The sequence below is a fragment of the Mustela erminea genome, chromosome 1 (assembly GCF_009829155.1).
Source record: "Mustela erminea isolate mMusErm1 chromosome 1, mMusErm1.Pri, whole genome shotgun sequence".
NCBI lineage: Eukaryota > Metazoa > Chordata > Mammalia > Carnivora > Mustelidae > Mustela > Mustela erminea.
The window spans coordinates 143,125,464-143,151,346 of NC_045614.1; the positions used below are offsets into that span (position 1 = coordinate 143,125,464).

Consider the following 25,883-nt stretch of genomic DNA (forward strand, 5'->3'; position numbering starts at 1 on the left):
TAATAAAAATAAAAATTAAAAAAAAACATAAAGGAAAAGTGCTTTCCTACTCTGTGGAATGTAAGGCTTTTCAGGAATTAAACACTTTGACCTTTTCTCTAGCTGTGAGCCAGCCTTCCTGTCCAAGGATATGAAACTATATGCTAGGGAAACTACACACTCATGCTCACAGTATTGAAAGAGGCTTTCATCTAGAATCACTATGAAAAATATTCAGACAGTGAACAATCAACAAAATGTGCTTTCTGGAAAGCTGCACCTTTTATGGTTTGCTCACATATCAGTTATTTTTGCTGAATGTGCTATCATAATAGTTTTCTAGGATGTTGTATCTGCCCTGATTAGAACAGGTGGCCAGTACTAAATGATGAGAAAGAACTGGAATCAGATTCAGTATCATTAAAAAAAATTTATAACAACTTAAACATTCATTTTAAAAGAATTTAAAGGAAATTAAATCAGAACTATGACATTATAACTTGTTATAGGATCAACTTTCCATATAGATTTTATAAACCTCAAAGGAGAAATATAACTGATTCCAATGACATTCATGTTGTTCTCATTTGTGATAATTTTAGATATTTTTCCATCCTTTAGGTGCTGAAAGTGAGCTGAAGAAAAACTGCTCTTTGCACATACTTACTTTCTTTCTGCATTAAGAAAAATTATGAAAAATATATATGAGTTTTTAGGCTGTTGAAATTGTCATTCCCAATTGCCTGCTGAAAAATGTAGGATGGATATAATGTTTGTTCTTAACTGAACAAGTTAGATATCTCAGTTGCTCTTGGGTCAACTAGCTTGTAAATTTTCACTACCCCTACCACATACACAGACATGCACAAAATTTCTTGCTACATTTTTAACTTCTTAACTTGATTCAACTGGTTATACTTAATATCCAACAGTCATACTACTATACTACAGACATTTTTTTCACAGCAAAAAATCTTTAGTTTTAGTTTATGGTTTCACTCAACAAGAGGCATGTAGAAGTGATTTCTTCTTTGGGTATTTTTAGATGACATATATGACAGTTTTTTGAAAACCTTGTTCACTCCATACTAAGCTGGGCTACATTGTTGAGTACATATTTAGATTAGAATGAATTATAATGAATTATTATGTTGATCTGTTGCCTTTTTAAAACATAACATTTGACTGAAAATGTGAAAATCTTTCTTCCAAAAGACATCTAAATCCTAATTCCTGTGAATGTTACTATACATGGAAATTAAGGATCTTGAGATGGGGTTATTATCTTGATTACTTTGGTGGACGTGAATTGCAAACACATGTATCTTTCTAGAAAGGAGGCTGAGGAAAAGGCCATGTGAAGATGGAGCAGAGAAAGATTTGAAGATGATAATTTTCAGAATAATATTATCTGACTACACCAAGGAATACCAGCAGCCATGATATGAAAGAGGTGAAGAGCTCCATTTAGAGCCTCCAGAAGGAATGTGGCTCTTGCCAACACCTTGATTTTGTGACCCCCCAGAACTCCTGAGAGAAAACATTTGTTGTGTTAAGCCATTAGATTTATAGTAATATGTTACAACAGCCACAGGAAACTAATATGATTACCTTGTAACTCTTTTTTTCTTTTTCTTTTCCCATACACTATTGCAATTTCTGTGCCTGCTTGGAAACTATATTCTCCAGTTTACCAGTAACCATTCTTATTTCTCAACTTTAATAGGGATCAGTCCCTATTGGGACCAACATAATTATGATCAACTATAAATGAAGGGATTAAATGCATTTTACACGTTCAGGTTCTGTGAATCAGAAAAATTAACCAGTTCGAGGACATACTGTAACTGTTATAACTGATTTAAATCTAGAGTCAGACAACACAGATGACATTGTTCTTTGCACTACAACTATAAAATATCACAAATTACAATCCATTTCCTGATGGTCATCTATATTTTATACATACTATATTCACAAATTCTTACCCAGCCAACTAATATACATATCTCTCATCCTCAAACCTAGTTGTAAATACAGTGGTGATGCCATTAATGATAAAGCTGCATGGATTCCATTCTCAATATGGTCATGAGTTACTTGAACTCCAACATTTTGAAGTCTTGAAACATACATAAGTCCATCATCCCTCACAAGATCATTTTGGCAAGTAAGAATATAGGTTCGTGGCAAATTCTGTAACCAGGAATCATTGGCTAACAAGGGAGAAACTCTGATATCCATAAGTCCTGGCAATGAATAATTGTATCTTCCAAGAATTGGTTCAGTATAAACATAATCCTTTCTAAACTTCTCAGGTAAGAGAGTACTCCAATTGACAAACTTAAACAGATGTCTTGATTCCAGAGGCATATGTTCATTTCTTCTCATTGCCTGGGGAAATGTTTCATCCTCAGTGAAATACAAACTCATCAATTTTAGGGCTAAGTCCCTTGTTAGGATTATACCATGCTCATTTTCTTGGTGAGATGGCAAATAAAAATCAAGTATCTGTAAGGAAGGGTAAATTAAAGCTTGTATCTTGACTTTATGTTTAAATTCAAGATCATTCTGCACCTGAGAAAACACAATAATGTCCTATAAGCAAAGACTTCCAAAATACCAGGAGGAAGAGATTTAATTATAATAATTTAAGCAATCCTTAATTAAAATGATATTTTAATTATTTTCACAATACTTACAATGGTTTTCAGTGATAGGAAAAAAGGCCAACCTCCTTTCAACAGTAATGTTTTAAAAATCCTGATGTGTGTGGGAGAAAGGGAGAGAGAGAGATACAAACTCCCAGTTATAACATCAATAAGTCATAGGGATGTAATGTGCAGCATGGTGACTATAGTTCAGTAACACTGTATTGTATATTAGAATGTTGCTAAGACAGTGAATCTTAAAAGTTCTCATCACAAGAAAAACAATTTGTAGTCATGTGTGGTGGTAGATGTTATCTAGATTTATTGGGCTGTCAATTTGCAATATGTACACATATCAAATTATCTTACTGCACATCTGAAACTAACATGATGTTCTATGTAAATTCTATATCTATATGCTTTTTTAAAAACAGACGTATGGCAGGAGGTGAGGCACTATTAGGTTGTACCCAAGAGCAATTTGAGAGACTGGGAGAAATGGACATATTGATCTCCTCAGTCTAAGGCAGTGACAAGAGAAGCAACCTTGCTTCATAACCACTCACAGAGCAAACTGTGCTAGATTTGCCTTAGCAGGCTGACGGTTTATCATCAGTTGGCTTAGGGCATAAAGTGAGTTCAGTACAGTGGGCAAAGGGAAACAAAGAGAGAGACAGGGGAACAGAGAAATACATGCAAGTAATGATGCTTTTGTCAAAAATCACCAATGCAAATAACCCAAATAGTATATTCCTGAGGGAAATTGACAGTACATATAAATTTGTAAAAATTCTGGACTGAAAACAGCCACAGTGAATGGAAGAAATAAATGTAATTATTAAAATAATATTTTACCTTTAATTTAAAAATAAAATTATAAATTAATATTAAAATAAAAATATTTAAAGTTTAAAGTAAGATTATTTGGCTATTAAGCAAGTTCCCAACATCATACCATAAATTTTAGGAAATGCATTTAAATGTAAAAGTACTCATAACCATGTACTGTATGTTGGCTAATTGAACATAATAAAATTAATTAATTAATTAATTAATTAATTAATACAATGTAGAAGTACACAGATAAAAAGAAAAAGAGAAAAAGCCAACTGATAGGTAACTTATTTTCTGAAAGAATGGTGATATTTGGACAACAAAGGGATGAAATTATTAAAACAAGACAACAACAACAAAAAACCTTGTTGATATTTACAGTTTGACATGCAAGGAGAAAAATGTGAAATAAGGAGCCCTTTTTTCTTTCCAGAGGTGAAGAGTGTCCTGAGGTTCACCTATGATCCAGTGGACCATAGGAGAGAACCTCAAAATAATCTCCAAGGAGCAAGTGTTTTAGCTAGAGCATGGCATCTGAGACAATGGTACCTGGACAAATGAAAAAAACCTGCTGCTCCCTAAGTGAAAAGCTCAGGACTAGAGGATGTACCTATAAGTCAATCTTTCACAACAATGGCAGGCTGAACGCAAGGAGGGAATAAACGGAATTCCAAGAGCTACCTCAGAAAGGCAAATAGTTTCCTACCACCTCCTTGATGGTCTCTGAAGGTGTCGAGGCTTCACAAGTTTAGAATGAAAATGAGCCAAAACAATGTTTCCTGACGAAAACTCCCAAATCTCTTCAAGAGCCCTCAGGTAGATGATTTATTGAGCAAAAGTCCACCATGAACATCCCACTGCCAAAATCCCAAACCTAGACAAAGAAATAAGCAGGACCACATACCCCGGGATAGGGCAAAAACGAACCCACTAACCTCCTTATCTGGCCCTAACTGTCCTTTCCGGAATGTCAGATGAAATAAATTGTTTCCCCACAAATATGTCACAAATACAAACTATTCCAAGTTCCCTATTACATCATTTGTTGGTTGGTCATTCAATGTCTCTTCCTATTTCTGAGTCATCCTTTGATGACTCATTTCAAGCTCATTTCAAAGTCAACCCCCTTCACAATATTGGAAGAGAACCTGCTGGTCAGGTTCTCCAAGTTTGGCAATTTTGCCCTAGTTTTAATAACTATGTTCTCTGTCTGGTATGAATCTTCTCAGATGTTTTCTACACACTATATATTTATAGCCATGTAAATGTGATTATGCATTGAGCACCTCAGCAAAGTTCACTTTTCTTTCTCCAAGCTCCTCTAAACTTCCAAAGCTCTCTACCTCTTTGTGGTCCATGATCATTTTCCCCTTATATTATAAAAATGTACATAATGGATCTTTCTACTGGATTTTGAGTTACAAAAATGCTGATAATATCTAAGTTATTATTGCATCTCTTACTGAGTCTAGGATAATGAAATGCTCAGTCTAGTATTAAGAAAACAAAGAAATGAATAAATCAATATTGCTGCTCACTTTATAATGCTCTTGAGAAGACACTATCAGGGACACCTGGGTGGCTCAGTGGGTTAAAACCTCTGCCTTTGGCTCAGGTCATGGTCTCAGGGTCCTGGGATCAAGTCCCACACCGGGCTCTCTACTCAGCAGGGAGCCTGCTTCTTCCTCTCTCTCTGCCTGCCTTTCTGACTACATGTAATCTCTGTCTATCAAATAAATAAATAAAATCTTAAAAAAAAAAAAAGAAGACACTATCATTTGAACCAGAAATCATAGGATGTAAGAAGCTGTAAGAGAATATATATAAATAAGGTCCCAGCAATAATACTGAATTATTGAATTATCTATAGCTTTGTTTTTTCCTTCTAGACCCACACATACAAATGTGCAAGTAAGCATTAATATTGATCCATAAACATTACTACTGAAAGACCTAGGTGGACCATCCTATAATATAAATGTGAATATCACATGAATGGATATATGACTCTCATTTTGTGGGCATCTCGTATGTACCTGACCATAAAAAAATGTATAAAACATTTATTTCAGGACATTATTCCTCTGAAAAGAACAAGAATGAAAATACAAAAAAAAAAAAAAAAAGTTGAGAGAATCTATCTTGCGGCTTAAACATAAGTAACTGTTCTTGAATTGTCTGTTTAAATTTTTCTTATTCTTATTTTTTTATTTTCTTATTCTTATTTTCTTATTCTAAATTTTTCTTATTTCTTTCCCAGTAAAAGGCCATGGAATATGTTCAACAAAACACGTCCTTATTCTTAATCCTCTTTAATCATTAACATTACTTCAATGAGAACACAGTGGATATGACTCATTTGAACTTCCCTTTTATACTTAAGTACCATTAATCCTAAATTCGTGAAATCTAAAATAGAATTCTCCCATATAAACTATCCCCTCTGCTTCTCTTTTATTAAACCATGTAATGTGAATCTCTAACTGATTTTTCAAGTTACAGGTCACACCACTGATACTATTGTTATCACGAGAGTAGTTTATTCACACCGTGGTAAAGATTGGTCTTTTAAATCTACATATGTGGGATCGAATTTGGAACCAGTTCATAAAAGGCTTCTGCATCATGCTAAAAAGCTTGGAGTGACATGTGGGTCAGAACTATTTTCACTCCTACATTAATTTCTTTGTTTAAACCATCCTCCATGAGTTGGGAATGGTAGCTAAGGAGTGGCTGATAGCAAAGTTAGAGAAAATATGCTTCATGACTTTATACCCTGTGCAGAGAGGCCTACATCAGTAGTTGTCTAAAGTAGCTGTCAAAGTAGTTGTCTCTCAAAGATACTTGTGCAAGACATAAAGCCTGCTCCAGACAGTCTGAAGCATTACCAAATCCTCTCCCATTCCCCAGATGTCCCAAGACCGTCTATTAGGGCACGGTGCTTTCCTAGAGAAAGGTAGGTTCTTCCTGTCAAGGTCCTATACTACAGTTCCCATACTGAGTTCCTCATTATCCACTGCCCCTTTAAAACCAGTCACTGGTTCCCAAGGATCCCTACCATCTAGCACCCTGGTTTGGATGTGTGTTACTCCAAGTTCTGCACATACATAGCATTGTATGTGTCCATTGACTGTCACCCACAGAAGGGTAGGTGTATGCAAAATATTAACTTATATGCAGTATTCCTACATCACTAGTGCTAAGACTTGTCCACCAAGTTTAGCACATGTGCGATGTTTAACCCAGCAATCCCAGCTCCACAGTAACTGGGGTTGTTCCTCCCACTAATTTTCCTTTTCACTCATCACCCCAGCCCACACCACACCCAATTTCACCAATATATAGATAGCCAATGCATATTTGGGTGAACTATGAACCATCATGAAGGAATTCCAGTATGAGAGGCCTTTGGCCTCGTCCTGGGGTATATGTTCTAGCTGCACTGGAAGCTGGAGAACTCCCACATGGAGCTCACTATACCCTGAACATTTATGTTCCTCCAAATCCTTATGTTGAAAATCTAATGATCAAGATGATGGTATCAGTCAGTGGGGTGTTTCGGAGATCACCAGAGTGATCTTCCTGAAGATTATTTCCTTCAAGATTCCTTCCTGAAGATTATTTCCCTCATTGAATAATCTTGAATAATCTTGAAGATCACCCCAACCTTCCTGAATGGGATAAATGCCCTTATGAAAAATGGCCCAGAGAGCTAGCTTTCTCCTTCTACCACCTGAGAATATCATGAGAAGCTTGTAACCTGGAAGAAGGCCCTCACCAGACTATCCTGACACCCTGGTGTCAGATTTCCAACCTCCAGAATGGTGAGAAATAAATTTCTGCTGTTTATAAGCCACCCAGTACCTACTATTATGCTATAGAAACCCAAACAGATGAAGACAGAGCCCTTCAAAAAGCCCAAGATGATCAACTTGCTCTCCTCCTTAAGGATTTACCTTGTTCTTCCCTGCACCTTATTCCTTCCTTGAAAATTGCACCTCCCATTCTATGTCTTAAAAATAGGAGTGAAACAGTGTATGACTCAGCAGTGCTGGATTCATGTGACACCATGTCCAGATACAAATCCAATCAACTGGGGAAGAAGGGCCTAAAATCAGTATTGCTTAATGGTTAAGTTTTTCCTACCCAAGTCTGAATCTTGGATTTATATTAACTCTATGAACTTGGACAAGACACTTAACTTTGTAAGGCTCCATTCCCTGATCTCTAAAACTGATATAAATTAATAGGTACCAGTTTTGTGGGGGTGAGATAAAGCATTGATAGATAGTACGTTTCTGGACATTCGGTAAGCACTTGGTAAATGATACCTATACTTATTGTCATGAAGACAAATATAATAGAAATCCAACAGCCTATCTTTGAGATGCTTCAGAAAATCTTTGTTAGGGCACTTGGGAGGCTCAGTTGGTTAAGCATCTGCCTTCAGCTGAGGTCATGATCCTGGGGTCCTGGGCTTAAACCCCAAGTTGGACTCTCTGCTATGCAGGGAGTCTGCTTCTTTCTCTCCCTCTGCCCTTCCCCTACTTATTTGCTCGCTTGCTCACTCTCTTTCAAATAAATAGATAAAATCTTTAAATAAAAAAGAAAAGAAAATGTTTGTTGATCTTCCACTGGGTAAACCGTAGGAAACACTGGCTCAGCTTCAGTCTTGTTTGAGGATGCACCAGTGGTGTCTCAAGGGGACAAACACCTTAATAATTCTTGGGCAAACCCATGGCTCAGACCACATAAGTCTTCTAAAAAACATACCTTCTGCCCAACCCTACTTAAGTATTACTATACAATAGAGGAGCATTGCCATAAACTGCTTCTTTTCGCCATTTCAGTCACTTGCTTAATCTAACCTATTAAATAATTCTCTTTTATTTTCATTTCTCTTCTTTTGAGTAGGTATTTTTTGACCAGCCCCACCTCTACTTTTAAACAAAAGCATAGCTCCCAAATATCAGAACCTATCAGAACCTGCTTTTTGAGAATTCATGATTGCTAATAGTCCTTGAGCATTTGCAACAAGCAAGATATTCTGGTTAGTGTTTTACATTGAATTTCTTCTTGTATACATCACAAAACATTAATATTCACTTCCCATCAACCATACTTGACTACTTTTTTTTATTAATTATCCCTAAAATCTAATAGTTCCCCAGGCCTGTTGATTTCACCTCTTTTTATTTCACCAATCTACCCACTATTCTCCATTCCATTGCCACTATCCTAGTCCACAATATTCTCTTTGGTCATCAAAGTTCTGCAATTCTTTATCATGTTCTCCTTCTCACCCTCTTAACTACTCTATTTTGAAACAGTATTTTTTTTTTTTTTTTTAGTTTTTACCTAAATTGCAGTTAGTTAACACACAGTATAATGTTTCAGGTGTACAATTCAGTGATTCAGTACTTCCATACAACACCCAGTGCTCATCACAACAAGTGCCTTCCTTAATCCCCATCTGCTATTTAACCCATCCCCCCTCCCCTCTGGTAACTATCCATTTGCACTTTATAGCAAAGAGTCTGTTTCTTGATCTGTCTCTCTCTTTTTTTCCCTTATGATGGTTTGTTTTGTTTCTTCAATTCCATCTGTGAGTGAAATCATACATACAATGGAATACTCAGCCATAAAAAAGGAATGAAATCTTGCCACTTAAAATGATGTGGATGGATCTAGAGTGTATTATGCTAAATGAAATAAGCCAAACAACAGTCATTTTTAAAATATAAATGTGATTAAAATTTTTCTGAGTTCACAATGCCCCTGGAGTCAAGTTAAAAAAAAAAAATTCCAAGGCCCTTGTATGATTTATCCCTGCCAAACTTTCTAACATCATTGTTCACCATACTTTCCTCTGATGTAATAGCTATGAATTTGGGGGGGGGTGTCAGATTCAAAGAGAGAAATAAACAGTGACTGCATAAATAGGGAAGGGACAAAAATGAATCTACTTGTGCTCTTCTTAGGCAAATAGCAAAATCGACTTGATTCCAAAGACAAATAATCAGTTACTGCTCATTTTAGCAGTGTGCAGACCAGTGTCTTTATTTAATCTCTAAATTTTTCCCACAAAAACTTGTTGAAGATAATCTGTAAGACTGTACTCTGTTACACAATAGGACAAGTTACAGAAAGCTGCTAAGCAGGTAAAACAGGCTGAAGAGAAGCAAAAGTCAAATCCTGGAGTATTCTGAATGGTAGAGGAAGAAGGCAGGAAGAGGACAGGTATGATGTCACAGTTTAGATCCATAAGGGTTTTTTAAAAATTGTTGTTCCCAGATTCTAAAACACTTAGAGTCTAGTTGGGAATACGCATATACCACAAATGATAGAATAATCATTAAAGAGTGACTGTGTAAAACCGCTTCAGGTAATAGAGAAGAGGTTTCCCTGTGGGAGTTTCTAGAGCTTATGAAATATCCAGGTGGGGAAAACTGTATATATAGTTTTTGAGCTCATGACAGTGGCCTTAGTGGAAGACATAACTTTAAGAACCTTCCCCAGATCAGTCAGAGCTGAATCCAGGAAGCCAAGTAGAGAGCATAAAAGACAGAAGGACCAACCAAAAGTTGAGTTTTAAGGAATCCAGACGTAAAGGAGTGTATATACCAACAGTTTGCCTCACATAAAACTGGAGGGAAGAGAAGTAAGATGAAAACAGAGAGAGTGCTATTGCAGACTTCATGGGAAAAAAGAAGTATTCTAAGGCAAAGGCTGGAAAGAGTTTTAAGTGATGAAAGGAAATTATATTAAAAAAAAAATAACAAATATGCCCTTAAATGGAGAAATAACGAGATCCTTGACAAATTCAGCCACAGGAAGTTGAAGAAACGGCCAGGGGAGAACACAAAGGTAATGAATTGAGAAAAGTATACATTATGAATATGTAGAAAAGGAGCATAATTTGCTTTTAATTCAACTGGGTGCAAAAGGGAAGACGAGTAATAGAATAGAAGTTTAGATAAAGGGTTAAGAAAGGTTTATTAGCTCTTTCTTTTGGTTTTGATTTGGCGATGAAAAGGCCCAGATGTGGTTATATGCTGAAGTAAAACAGCAAATAAGGTTTGAGATTTTGAAAATACTGGGAATGAATAACTTCCGGGTAAAGACACGTGAGGTGGCAGGAGGTGGGAAGGAAGTCATCCAGGAGAGGTGGTGGGATGATTCTGAGCGGGAAATACAGGCTTCTAGTTATAGAATGACTAAGTCACAGGAATAAAAGGCACAGCACAGGGGATATAGTCAATGATATTTCAATAGTGTTTTATGGTGAGAGATGGTAGCTACACCTGTGATGAGCATAGCACAATGTATAAGGAAGTTGAGTTATTATACTGCACACCTGAAGCTAATGTAACATTGCGCATTGACTATGCTCAAATTTGTTTTAAAATTAAAATAATTTAAAATAATTATAGAGACAACTAAATAAAGGTTTCAGTGGTGACCATCCAAACTGGAAGAAAGAAAAAAAGAAGGAAGAGAAATGATTAAAACATAAAAATAAACATCACTAGTAATAAAAAAATGGAAATTAAAATGCTGTTTTTAATCATAAAAAGACGGGGAGAAGACATGTAAACATATATTGAGGAATTTTTTTTTTTTTAATGTTTGGTTAGTCAATTTGTCAGTTGGTTCTGCAGACAATACAGACTCTAAAAGAAGAACATATCTGGTGGCCATTTTCTGATTATCTCATTAAGAAAATGTATTTCAATTCACAGATGAGAGACATAAAAATAAGCTTGTGAATCAAAACTGATTTCAAGCTGGATATCTCTTAGAGGACAGAAGGAAACCAGGGAAAGAGAGAGACACAGGGATAAGTAGAAATTCTTTTTATTACATAAGTATCTGGCTAACATAAATATCTCTTCCCCTTATACTTCCTTATTAAAATAATAATAAGAAAATAAATAAAAATAAATAAAAGCCTGGCTACTTAAGGAAACTAATGTCTCAGCAAAAGCATCTTCAATATAATCATGGACCAACTGGAATCTAAAATTCTACAACGTTGAAACAGATAAAGTTCCTTGATCTTTTATGAGTTCACATAAAAAAATAAGTATGTAAGTCATTGTCAAATTAATTAAATAATTTCAAACTGTTTTTCCTACTGATGAGGAAAACAATTAACCCAAATCTGAAAAAAACCAAAATTATGATAGTTGAATATGGGATGTTACGCTGAAGCAAAACAACTTTCTTATCTACCAAATGGACCACCATCTGTAACTCCAGAGTGAGGCAAATTCGTTCTTATACTGTCTTAGGCAAATAGCTTTCAAACATTGAAAGGAATAATTTCAAAGCCAGATTTCGGACTTAACTTGCACTATTAATAAAGACCTTTTAGTTCTACAGACCTAAAGAAGTTAGCCAATCTTTTATTTAATCTAGGCAAATTTACTGAGACATTTCTTTCCTTAAGATGAAGATTTGTATCCCAAGACAAGTTCCTTTTCCTAGACACATCTTCCACTTGACCAACACAGGGAGAGAAAGAGCTATTGTTAATTAACCCATAATAGAGGAATGGAGCAATTTCTTTAGGTCTTAAGTGAAGGATACTCCGTTCAAGATCTAATAAATGATGACAAAGACTCTCCTGAAACTACATAATGGCTTTTGCAATTTATCTTGATACTGCTAGCATAGATGGATAGAGGATTTCAGAGCAATGGTGATACAAAATTCAAGTTAGAAGAGGACAGGTATATCTGCTTTCAATGGATTTCAGGTACTCTGGGTGACAATGGATGTTGTGATTACATAGAGATAAATAAACATGGCAGAAACGAGTATACTCCACTACTGAAAATATCCCAGGTCCAGAGGTGCTGATGGTCAAGTTTTCTTTAAAGCATCATCATCAATTACAGTCTCTGATTAATATTTACTATTAAGGGGGCGCCTGGGTGGCTCAGTGGGTTAAAGCCTCTGCCTTAGGCTCAGGTCATGATCCCAAGACTCTGGGATCAAGTCCCATATCAGGCTCTCTGCTCAGTGGGGAGCCTGCTTCCTCCACCTCTTTCTGCCTGCCTGTCTGCCTACTTGTGATCTCTGTCTGTCAAATAAACAAATAAAAGCTTTAAAAAATAAAAAAAAATTACTATTAAGGCTATTTTGTAAAGAAAAATTTTTTAATATTTTTAAAGAGGGGTCAAACATACAAGACCATATGTGGCCATAGAAACATGATATAGGGATGTCACAGAAATATTGCTGTAAATTGGATCACAAGTCCACATGAATGACACCTTATGACAAATGACATAAATTAGGAATGGTGTATTTAGAAAGGCCAAAACTATAAACTTTATGAAATATAGATATACTACATATTCCTTGTTTTTAAAGATTTACTTATTTAAGAGAAAGAGAGAGAGCATGAGCAGGAAGGGCAGAGGGCAAGGGAGAGAGATATGCGAGGGAGAGAGGACCTCAAGCAGACTCCACATTGAGTGTGGAGCCGGATGCAGGGCTCAATCTCAGGACTCTGAGATCATGACCTGACCTGAAACCAAGAGTCAGGCACTTAACCAACTGAGAAAGGAATTTAGTAATTACTTCAAAGTATCAAATCAGTCCATATTATTTTCTAAAATTAAGAAGACACTTAATGATCTAAATAAACAAAAATAATGCATAAATTACTTTTTTTTTGGCATTTGAGCAGATTTTTATTTTTATTTATTTATTTATTTATTTATTTATATTTTTTATAAACATGTATTTTTATCCCCAGGGGTACAGGTCTGTGAATCACCAGGTTTACACACTTCACAGCACTCACCAAAGCACATACCCTCCCCAATGTCCATAATCCCACCCCCTTCTCCCAAACCCCTCCACCAGCAACCCTCAGTTTGTTTTGTGAGATTAAGAGTCACTTATGGTTTGTCTCCCTCCCAATCCCATCTTGTTTCATTTATTCTTCTCCTACCCACTTAAGCCCCCATGTTGCATCACCACTTCCTCATATCAGGGAGATCATATGATAGTTGTCTTTTTCTGCTTGACTTATTTCGCTAAGCATGATACGCTCTAGTTCCATCCATGTTGTCGCAAATGGCAAGATTTCATTTCTTTTGATGGATGCATAGTATTCCATTGTGTATATATACCACATCTTCTTGATCCATTCATCTGTTGATGGACATCTAGGTTCTTTCCATAGTTTGGCTATTGCGGACATTGCTGCTATAAACATTCGGGTGCACGTGCCCCTTTGGATCACTATGTTTGTATCTTTAGTGTAAATACCCAATAGTGCAATTGCTGGGTCATAGGGCAGTTCTATTTTCAACATTTTGAGGAACCTCCAGGCTGTTTTCCAGAGTGGTTGCACCAGCTTGCATTCCCACCAACAGTGTAGGAGGGTTCCCCTTTCTCCGCATCCTCGCCAGCATCTGTCATTTCCTGACTTGTTGATTTTAGCCATTCTGACTGGTGTGAGGTGATATCTCATTGTGGTTTTGATTTGTATTTCCCTGATGCCGAGTGATATGGAGCACTTTTTCATGTGTCTGTTGGCCATCTGGATGTCTTCTTTGCAGAAATGTCTGTTCATGTCCTCTGCCCATTTCTTGATTGGATTCTTTGTTCTTTGGATGTTGAGTTTGCTAAGTTCTTTATAGATTCTGGACACTAGTCCTTTATCTGATATGTCATTTGCAAATATCTTCTCCCATTCTGTCAGTTGTCTTTTGATTTTGTTCACTGTTTCCTTTGCTGTGCAAAAGCTTTTGATCTTGATGAAATCCCAATAGTTCATTTTTGCCCTTGCTTCCCTTGCCTTTGGCGTTGTTCCTAGGAAGATGTTGCTGCGGCTGAGGTCGAAGAGGTTGCTGCCTGTGTTCTCCTCAAGGATTTTGATGGATTCCTTTCGCACATTGAGGTCCTTCATCCATTTTGAGTCTATTGTTGTGTGTGGTGTAAGGAAATGGTCCAATTTAATTTTTCTGCATGTGGCTGTCCAATTTTCCCAGCACCATTTATTGAAGAGGCTGTCTTTTTTCCATTGGACATTCTTTCCTGCTTTGTCGAAGATTAGTTGACTGTAGAGTTGAGGGTCTATTTCTGGGCTCTCTAGTCTTTTCCATTGATCTATGTGTCTGTTTTTGTGCCAGTACCATGCTGTCTTGATGATGACAGCTTTGTAATAGAGCTTGAAGTCCGGAATTGTGATGCCACCAACGTTGGCTTTCTTTTTCAATATCCCTTTGGCTATTCGAGGTCTTTTCTGGTTCCATATAAATTTTAGAATTATTTGTTCCATTTCTTTGAAAAAGATGGATGGTACTTTGATAGGAATTGCATTAAATGTGTAGATTGCTTTAGGTAGCATAGACATTTTCACAATATTTATTCTTCCAATCCAGGAGCATGGAACATTTTTCCATTTCTTTGTGTCTTCCTCAATTTCTTTCATGAGAACTTTATAGTTTCTGAGTATAGATTCTGTGCCTCCTTGGTTAGGTTTATTCCTAGGTATCTTATGGTTTTGGGTGCAATTGTAAATGGGATTGACTCCTTAATTTCTCTTTCTTCTGTCTTGCTGTTGGTGTAGAGAAATGCAACTGATTTCTGTGCATTGATTTTATATCCTGACATTTTACTGAATTCCTGTATAAGTTCTAGCAGTTTTGGAGTGGAGTCTTTTGGGTTTTCCACATATAGTATCATATCATCTGTGAAGAGTGATAATTTGACTTCTTCTTTGCCGATTTGGATGCCTTTAATTTCCTTTTGTTGTCTGATTGCTGAGGCTAGGACCTCTAGTACTATGTTGAATAGCAGTGGTGATAATGGACATCCCTGCCGTGTTCCTGACCTTAGCAGAAAAGCTTTCAGTTTTTCTCCATTGAGAATGATATTTGCGGTGGGTTTTTCATAGATGGCTTTGATGATATTGAGGTATGTGCCCTCTATCCCTACACTTTGAAGAGTTTTGATCAGGAAGGGATGCTTCACTTTGTCAAATGCTTTTTCAGCATCTATTGAGAGTATCATATGGTTCTTGTTCTTTCTTTTATTGATGTGTTGTATCACATTGACTGATTTGCGGAAGTTGAACCAACCTTGCAGCCCTGGAATAAATCCCACTTGGTCGTGGTGAATAATCTTTTTAATGTACTGTTGAATCCTATTGGCTAGTATTTTGTTGAGTATTTTCGCATCTGTGTTCATCAAGGATATTGGTCTATAGCTCTCTTTTTTGATGGGATCCTTGTCTGGTTTGGGGATCAAGGTGATGCTGGCCTCATAAAATGAGTTTGGAAGTTTTCCTTCATTGCTATTTTTTGGAACAGTTTCAGGAGAATAGGAATTAGTTCTTCTTTAAATGTTTGGTAGAATTCCCCCGGGAAGCCGTCTGGCCCTGGGCTTTTGTTTGTTTGGAGATTTTTAATGACTGTTTCAATCTCCTTACTGGTTATGGGTCTGTTCAGGCTTTCTATTTCTTCCTGGTTCAGTTGTGGTAGTTTATATGTTTCTAGGAATGCATCCATTTCTTCCAGATTGTCAAATTTGTTGGCGTAGAGTTGCTCATAGTATGTTCTTATAATAGTTTGTATTTCTTTGGTGTTAGTTGTGATCTCTCCTCTTTCATTCATGATTTTATTTATTTGGGTCCTTTCTCTTTTCTTTTTGATAAGTCGGGCCAGGGGTTTATCAATTTTATTAATTCTTTCAAAGAACCAGTTCCTAGTTTTGTTGATTTGTTCTATTGTTTTTTGGGTTTCTATTTCATTGATTTCTGCTCTGATCTTTATGATTTCTCTTCTCCTGCTGGGCTTAGGGTTTCTTTCTTGTTCTTTCTCCAGCTCCTTTAGGTGTAGGGTTAGGTTGTGTACCTGAGACCTTTCTTGTTTCTTGAGAAAGGCTTGTACTGCTATATATTTTCCTCTCAGGACTGCCTTTGTTGTGTCCCACAGATTTTGAACCGTTGTATTTCATTATCGTTTGTTTCCATGATTTTTTTCAATTCTTCTTTAATTTCCCGGTTGACCCATTCATTCTTTAGAAGGATGCTGTTCAGTCTCCATGTATTTGGGTTCTTTCCAAACTTCCTTTTGTGGTTGAGTTCTAGCTTTAGAGCATTGTGGTCTGAAAATATGCAGGGAATGATCCCAATCTTTTGATACCGGTTGAGTCCTGATTTAGGACCAAGGATGTGATCTATTCTGGAGAATGTTCCATGTGCACTAGAGAAGAATGTGTATTCTGTTGCTTTGGATGAAATGTTCTGAATATATCTGTGATGTCCATCTGGTCCAGTGTGTCGTTTAAGGCCTTTATTTCCTTGCTGATCTTTTGCTTGGATGATCTGTCCATTTCAGTGAGGGGAGTGTTAAAGTCCCCTACTATTATTGCATTATTGTTTATGTGTTTCTTTGATTTTGTTATTAATTGGTTTATATAGTTGGCTGCTCCCACGTTGGGGGCATAGATATTTAAAATTGTTAAATCTTCTTGTTGGACAGACATTTTGAGTATCATATAGTGTCCTTCCTCATCTCTTATTATAGTCTTTGGCTTAAAATCTAATTGATCTGATATAAGGATTGCCACTCTTGCTTTCTTCTGATGTCCATTAGCATGGTAAATTCTTTTCCACCCCCTCACTTTAAATCTGGAGGTGTCTTCAGGCTTAAAATGAGTTTCTTGGAGGCAACATATAGATGGGTTTTTTTTTTTTTATCCATTCTGATACCCTGTGTCTTTTGACAGGGGCATTTAGCCCATTAACATTCAGGGTAACTATTGAGAGATATGAATTTAGTGCCATTGTATTGCCTGTAAGGTGACTGTTACTGTATATGGTCTCTGTTCCTTTCTGATCTACCACTTGTAGGCTCTCTCTTTGCTTAGAGGACCCCTTTCAATATTTCCTGTAGAGCTGGTTTGGTGTTTGCAAATTCTTTCAGTTTTCATTTGTCCTGGAAGCTTTTAATCTCTCCTTCTATTTTCAATGATAGCCTAGCTGGATATAGTATTCTTGGCTGCATGTTTTTCTCGTTTAGTGCTCTGAAAATATCATGCCAGCTCTTTCTGGCCTGCCAGGTCTCTGTGGATAAGTCAGCTGCCAATCTAATATTTTTACCATTGTATGTTACAGACTTCTTTTCCCGGGCTGTTTTCAGGATTTTCTCTTTGTCACTGAGACTTGTAAATTTTACTATTAGGTGACGGGGTGTGGGCCTATTCTTATTGATTTTGAGGGGCGTTCTCTGAACCTCCTGAATTTTGATGCTCATTCCCTTTGCCATATTGGGGAAATTCTCCCCAATAATTCTCTCCAGTATACCTTCTGCTCCCCTCTCTCTTTCTTCTTCTTCTGGAATCCCAATTATTCTAATGTTGTTTCATCTTATGGTGTCACTTATCTCTCGAATTCTCCCCTTGTGGTCCAGTAGCTGTTTGTCCCTCTTTTGCTCAGCTTCTTTATTCTCTATCATTTGGTCTTCTATATCACTAATTCTTTCTTCTGCCTCATTTATCCTAGCAGTGAGAGCCTCCATTTTTGATTGCACCTCATTAATAGCTTTTTTTATTTCAACTTGGTTAGATTTTAGTTCTTTTATTTCTCCAGAAAGGGCTTTTATATCTCTCGAGAGGGTTTCTCTAATATCTTCCATGCCTTTTTCGAGCCCGGCTAGAACCTTGAGAATTGTCATTCTGAACTCTAGATCTGACATATTACCAATGTCTGTATTGATTAGGTCCCTAGCCTTCGGTACTGCCTCTTTTTTTTTTTTTTGTGTTGAATTTTTCCGTCTTGTCATTTTGTCCAGATAAGAGTATATGAAGGAGCAAGTAAAATACTAAAAGGGTGGCAACAACCCTAGGAAAATATGCTTTAACCAAATTAGAAGAGATCCCAAATCGTGAGGGGGGAGAAAGGGGATAAAAAGAGGTTCAAAAAGGAAGAAAGAAAAAAAAAAGAAAAAAGGAAAAAAAGGAAAGAAAAGAATTAAAAAAAAACAAATAAGAAAAATATAAAAAAGAAAATATATATATATATTAGATAAACTAGTTAAAAAACGTTAAAAAAGAAAAAGGTAAAAGTTTAAAAAAAATAACTTAACCAGAAGGCAAGGAAAAAAAACAAAAAATGAAAAAGAAAAAAATTTAAATTAACTGCAAGACTAAAAAAAATCACAGGGAAAAAGCCATGAATTCCGTGCTTTGCTTTCTCCTCCTCTGGAATTCTGCTGCTCTCTTTGGTATTGAAACTGCACTCCTTGGTAGGTGAACTTGGTCTCGGCTGGATTTCTTGTTGATCTTCTGGGGGAGGGGCCTGTTGTAGTGAGTCTCAAGTGTCTTTGCCCCAGGCGGAATTGTACCGCCCTTATCAGGGGCCGGGGTGAGTAATCCGCTCGGGTTTGCTTTCAGGAGCTTTTGTTCCCTGAGCGCTTTCCGTAGAGTTCCGGAGGACGGGAATACAAATGGCGGCCTCCTGGTCTCCGGCCGGAGGAGCCGAGAGCCCAGGGCCGCACTCCTCAGTGCGCCCTCAGAGAACAGCGCCCAGTTACTCCCGTCTGCCTGACCTCCGGCCGCGCTCCGAGCTCACCGAGCCTGCGACCAGTTCAAGGTAACACCGAGCTGTGAGCTTACTGTTGGCTCTGTCTCTGTAGCCGGCTTTCCCGTTCCAATACCCGCAAGCTCTGCGACACTCAGACACCCCCGATCCTTCTGTGACCCTGCGGGACCTGAGGCCACACTGACCCCGCGTGGGCTTCGCCCCGGTTTAGCCTCTGGAGCGATGTCCCTCAGCGGAACTGACTTTTAAAAGTCCTGATTTTGTGCGCCGTTGCTCCGCCGCTTGCTGGGAGCCGGCCCCTCCCCCCGGGGTCTATCTTCCCATCGCTTTGGATTCACTTCTCCGCCGGTCCTACCTTTCAGAAAGTGGTTGTTTTTCTGTTTCCAGAATTGCTGTTCTTCTTCTCTTCGATCTGCCGATGGATTTTCAGGTGTTTGCAATCTTTAGATAAGCTATCTAGCTGATCTCCAGCTAGCTGAAGTAGTCTCAGCCTGCTACTTCTTCGCCATCTTGACTCCTCCCCCTCAACACCATGGATTTTTGAAGGCAGCAGATCTAAGAGACTATTCTAGGTGAAGTGTTATATTTTTTCAAGGTCATTTAGAAAAAATTTCTACATGCTTGCAATGTACATATTTCACCATGGATAATTCCCAGCAGTTGATTTTATTTTTATTTTTTTTAAATAAGTCCATATAAGTTTAATGTTTTATTTTTTTAAGATTATTTATTTATTGGGACACCTGGGTGGCTCAGTGGTTTAAAGCCTCTGCCTTTGGCTCAGGTCATGATCTGAGGGTCCTTGGATGGAGCCCCGCATTGGGCTCTTTGCTCAGTGGCGAGCCTGCTTCCCCCACCCCCTCTGTCTGCCTCTCTGCCTACTTGTGATCGCTGTCAAATAAATAAATGTCCATCAACAGATGAATGGATCAAGAAGATGTGGTATATATACACAATGGAATACTATGCAGCCATCAAAAGAAATGAAATCTTGCCATTTGCGACAACATGGATGGAACTTGAGTGTATCATGCTTAGCGAAATAAGTCAAGCGGAGAAAGACAACTATCATATGATCTCCCTGATATGAGGAAGTGGTGATGCAACATGGGGGCTTAAGTGGGTAGAAGAAGAATCAATGAAACAAGATGGAATTGGGAGGGAGACAAACCATAAGTGACTTAATCTCACAAAACAAACTGAGGGTTGCTGGGTGCAGGGAGGTTGGGAGAAGGGGGTGGGATTATGGACATTGGGGAGGGTATGTGCTTTGGTGAGTGCTGTGAAGTGTGTAAACCTGGTGATCCACAGACCTGTACCCCTGGGGATAAAAATATATGTTTATAAAAAATAAAAAATTTAAAAAAATAATAAATAAATAAATAAAGATTACTTATTTATTATCAGAGACAGAGAGAGCATGCACAAGCAGGGGGAGCAGCAGGCAGAGGGGAAAGTAGAGAGGGAAACTTAGCTCCCTGCTAAGCAAGGAGCCGAATGTGGGACTCAATCCCAGGACGCTGGGATCATGACCTGAGCTGATGGCAGATGCTTAACCAACTGAGCCAGCCAGGCATCCACCCAGCAGCTGATTTTAGATGGAAAATTTTATAGTATAAATAACTTTAAATATGCTAGGGAGTTTGCTTGTTTTTGATAAATTCATTTGTAAGGCAAACTATTACACCCTATTTATAATGGATATAAATGGATTTTTCCCCCTGTTTATGTGAGCCAGTAAAAATAGAATAATTCTATTAGCCTGTTATCTATCAGGGCTCTTTCTTTTTGCTCTTCAGAATAATAAAATTTGTAAATATCTGTACTTAACATTAAATGTTGGTGATATAATTACTTAAAATTTTACCATAAACCATGTTTAGAAAGCCCTAAACAAAGTATAGGTTAAACTCACTGCAAAGATATTGGTGTCTATTACTTTAAATCCATTAGATTTAAACTTTTTAGATGAAGGAATAACACAAATCATAAGGATTTGACAGGTTATATAAGCCAGACACAAACATATCACTATATTAAAACAGATTTAAAATGAGAAGGTTTAGATTACTTCAAAAGCTATGAAGGTAAGGAGTGTCTGGGTGGCTCATTTAGTCAAGTGGGTCAACCTGGGTCATGATCTCAGGGTCCTGGGATTGAGCTCAGCTTTGGGCTCCTGGCCCAGTGCAGAGTCTGCCTCTGTCCTTCTCCTGCTTATGCTCTCTCAGTTTCTCTCTTTCTCTCTCAAATAAATAAAAGAAATCTTAAAAAAAAAAAAAAAAGAAAAACTATGGAGTTAAAAAAAAGTAATGTCCTCATATTATATTTATTAGAAGCATCCTTGAAAATAGCAAGTTCTAGGTCCTGTAAGTAACCATAATGACAATATTGGCAATCACTCTTTAGATGATCAAATTGTCACTTTTGTTATCTAAGCTTTCATAGCTTCCTAGCTAAACAAACAAACAAACAAAAATGTATGTTACTATGTTCTCTAAGAAACTATTGGATTAGAACTCTCTAAGTATGTTTTTGTTACTACTATGGACTAGGGAAGAGGGGTTAAAAAAAATCCTCTTAGGGATGTCAGCTTCAGAAATATAGATTGTACCAATCTAAGAAAATATTGAACTGTCCTGGGACATTCTGATATTTTCGAGCAAAATCCACAATGTAAGATCACTTTACCTGAGATTAGCTTAAAATTCTTAGCTGATCCAACCTTTATCACCTACATTACACTAAACAAGAATTATCATAAAATGAAACATATTACCCTCTACCCAAACACAACCTAGTGTCCCAAATGCATAATAATTTATTTCTTCCTACCTAGTTGTGTTATCCAGGGCACAAAATGGGAACTGACTCTTATGTGTCTACAGCAAGTGTTTCCAAAAATACTCACTCAAAGATGTCACTCAGAGACTCACAGAACCACAGAAGAATATGAGATAATGGATTCTTCTGAGGAATGATTTTTGATGCAATGGTGACAGAGTGATTTTTAAGAAATTATATCTGAGAAATAGATGACTCGATTTGGAAATCAAACCTTTACTTAGTGAAGGCAAAATCATAGTAACCAAAGAAAATCATTTCTTACTCCACTCCGACGACAACAGCATCGAGTTTCTTTGCAGTCCATCTATTCAGGGCATCAATAGCTCTAAGTTCTGAAATGAAGAAATAAATGTCAATGTCCTCCCTGTAATGAGAAAAAGGTGACTTGTGAGTGTTATAAAGGAATCTATATTTCCTGTTCTATTTCTGTGAGGAGGGACCAGAATCAGCATGACACACTCTGCAGGGGTGCCTCCTCAGTCACCCATTGTCTTTAGGGATGAAAAGATGGCCTTGCAAATTGGTGGTTTTGAGGAAGAGAAAGGAGGCTCAGACTATTCTTATTTTTCTCTTTTCATCTGCTGCCTGTTCACAAGGATCTTCACTCCCAAGAACCTTCTGTGGCTTGTTGTATTTTGCTCTGCTTGTTCCTTCAGGCAGCAAGTTTTATAGGGAGGAAGTGTGTGATTGGTCTGCAGAGCCAGCCACTACAGATGAGTTGATTTAACTCAAGAGTGTCAAAGAGTGTCATAACAATACCTACATACTCATTCTCCAAAGCCTTCTTTAGAAATAATAGTTATGCTTTGACCATCATTTACTTTAATTTTGTGTATAATCTTCAATGGGTCCAGGAGAGAAAGTCAATAATAGATGTACTGACTCTCTAAAACCACAGCTCTCAATAATATGGTTCTTTGAACTTCCAAATTCTTTAAATATGCCACATTATAAAATGATGCAATAACCTTGGTATTTAAGAAAGAGTCTAAGGAAAAGCAACTAAATTTCGAGAGAGCCTCTAGAAAGTCAGTATGTGGACTTAGATGTACATATCTATTTTGGTAAACATGGCACACAAGTCATTGCCCCTCTTTCCAGTATACATACATATCTCATTCCAAATACCTCTAAATCCAATTTACCAGTGACCTGGCCCCAAAACTTTGGCAACCCTGTGACATCTGCTATTAATTTATCTACCACAGGATCCTAGAAATTCAGAGAATTCTAGAGCCATGATCAAATTCCAAACTTTTCCAAGATGTCTCCTGCACATTAACAAAATGTCAAATTAATAACTAATGAAATACTGTGTGTGTGACTACCCTGAAAACAGAAAAGTAAGTCAGGCAGTCTTTTATGTAGAAAAATAGTATTTTCATTAAAGATTGGGTTGATAATTCACAGTGCAAGGTAAGGGGGTAGATGAACACCAAAATGTGCAAGACATAAGAACCCTGTGACCCTCACGCTAAATACTCCTTAATGACATGTTTCAAACCTGTCTTCATTTTTATTTCCCAATACTTTTCACTTTTCTTACAACATAAGTTAGTTTAAATTTCTTGTTTTCCATTCTTTATCTCCAGCTGTCCTAACTCACGATCTTTGCTGATATAATCTGTTGACTCATGTTTTTCTCTATGTCCAATGACTGAATTTACATCACTTACAGAGCCCAGATAGAAACAAGAAGACATTAGGTTAGATGTCAGAAAACAACAACTACAGCTCTGTGTAAAAAAGTCTACCAGAGAAATATCTTCTTCTTCTATTTCTTAGTTCTCAAACCAACTGCAACAAATTTGAAGGAGAAAAAAAAAAGAAAAAATAGGAAGCCTAGGAAACAAAGTGAGGAAATTGAAATTAGTAAATACCAAAGAATAGCTAGTGTCTCTGTCCAGATTTGTTAAAAAAAGAAGAAGAAGAAGAAGAAGAAGAAGGTATCTAAGTCTTTTATAGTTTATTTTATAGTTTATTTATTTATATAAGTCCTGACAGATCTATGAACAAATAATGTGCAAATATAAAGCCAAGACACAAGAAGATGATACAAGTGAAATTTAGCTGAGCAAGAAATTGGAATGTGTGTCCTGAATAATAATTTGCACATTTTTAGGAATTACCGATTGTAATCATTGTACTTGCCAATGAAGGGGAAATCAATCTGATAATCAGGATTTTTCAAAGTGATATTTTCTCATCTGTGAGCATTTCACTTGGGCTGACTGAAGTCCCAGGTGATATGTATGTGGATACTTGGGTATTTCATAGACCTTATGAAAACTTTAATGGCATTAATAAATCTCTTTAGAGACAAATGAGGCCAAACTGCTATTTAATTTATCTTATATATATTATAATATATATTTATATTTATTATAATATTTTATAAAGGAAGAAAAGTATTCCAAACACCCTAATGCCTGATATAAATTAAATTATAGATGAAATCTAATTTATTGAAAAGACTAAGGAAGTTAAAAGACATAACAATACTGGAAAAACATTTTAACTAATAATCACTCTAGAGAACACCACAGAATTTCTTTTCAGTCATTCACTTTTTTTTTCCCTCAGAAGACATTTATTTGTTGAACATTCATTGAAGGGAAAATGCTTTGGTAGATGCTAAGAGGTGATTTTACTTCCTGAAGAGATAGTGAACCAAACATGCTACACAATTACAAAACAAAACAAGGATTGTTGCCGTCAGGTAAATATAAACTGCAATGGACCATATAGCAACATTACTAAAATTTTTTAAAGCCAGAGAAGACTACACACACACACACACACACACACACTCACCCATGAAATGTTGATGCTTTTCCTGAACATAAAAGGGTTAGCAGTAGTTTTCTTGAAGTAAGATGAGAAGGACATTCTACAGCACCATAGCCAGAGACAGAAATAAGAATTCATAGAGGGCTTGGAAACTAAATACAGCTATGTATGGTTGAAGCAAAATTATGAAGGGAAGCACTGGCAAGAAAAATTAAAAATGTAAGAATCTGGAAATCTGAACACTTTGCTAATGGATTTAGATTTACTTTATTATATGATGAAAGTCACTGAAGAGTTTAAACAAAGAAATCATATAACCAGATTTGCATGTTAGAAAGATCCAGTACACTAAGAGTGGAAGATGAAATCAAGTTGAACAGGACACACACAGAGACATCAGAAAGGAATATCTTTAAAATATCATGAAGTAGTAAATTGTATTAATGAAGTCAAAACTTCCAGAAGTATAATGAATGGGGTATAGTAATTTTACGTGAGCACTAAAGAACCGTAAATAATTTGCCATAATTGCTATTTACGGAGGACTTTCAGATGTTGGTTTAGACGGATGGTGGGTTTTATGCTTGTTTTCTAAGGCCATTTGGACACAAGACAAAAAATTGTATTTGGTCCTATTGAGCTCAAGATGTGTGTGGTTTGTCCAGTTATAAATGTCTAAATGGATCCAGAACTCAGGAATAGTGTCAGAGAAGCAGAGTCAGGACTGGGTGTCAGCAACATGTAGATATTTGGAAAAGAGAAGAGACTGGAAAACAGAGTGTGTGAATTCAAAACCCCAAGGTAGGGAGAGAATTTGTGGGGGGGGGGGCTTGAAGGCAAGAATATTTATGAAGAATAAATGTGGAAAATCTGTTATTTTCTTTGGTTTGTTTTTAAAGATTTAATTTATTAATTTATTAATTTATTTATGAGAGAAAGAGCATGAGAGAGGGGAGGGAGAGGAACAAGCAGACTCCAATCCAGGGCTTGATCTCATGACCCTAAGATCATGACCAGAGCCAAAACCAAGAGTCAGAAGCGTAACTGACTGAGCCATGCAGGTGGCCCTATTTTGTTTTTAAATGAGAGATGAGAGACAGAGATGAGAAAACAAGGAATGACAGGAAATCTAGGAGATACTTCGTCATAGAAACAGGGAGGAGCAGTACATGTCAGAGGAGAAAAGCCTAGTCTTTATCAAATGTAGTAGATTGTAG

The 25,883-nt window shown here is 36.9% G+C and overlaps 1 protein-coding gene across 1 annotated transcript in view; it reads right to left on the reverse strand.

The window, feature by feature from the left end:
• Nucleotides 1-689: 689 nt before the first annotated feature.
• Nucleotides 690-25,883, reverse strand: part of AADACL2 (arylacetamide deacetylase like 2) — a 30,059-nt gene continuing 4,865 nt past the window's right edge. Inside the window, 4 exon segments of the mRNA XM_032343533.1 lie at nucleotides 690-2,556; nucleotides 4,400-4,422; nucleotides 7,421-7,476; nucleotides 22,139-22,208. Of these exon segments, the coding sequence (XP_032199424.1) occupies nucleotides 1,954-2,556; nucleotides 4,400-4,422; nucleotides 7,421-7,476; nucleotides 22,139-22,208 (752 nt within the window). The 3' untranslated portion in view covers nucleotides 690-1,953.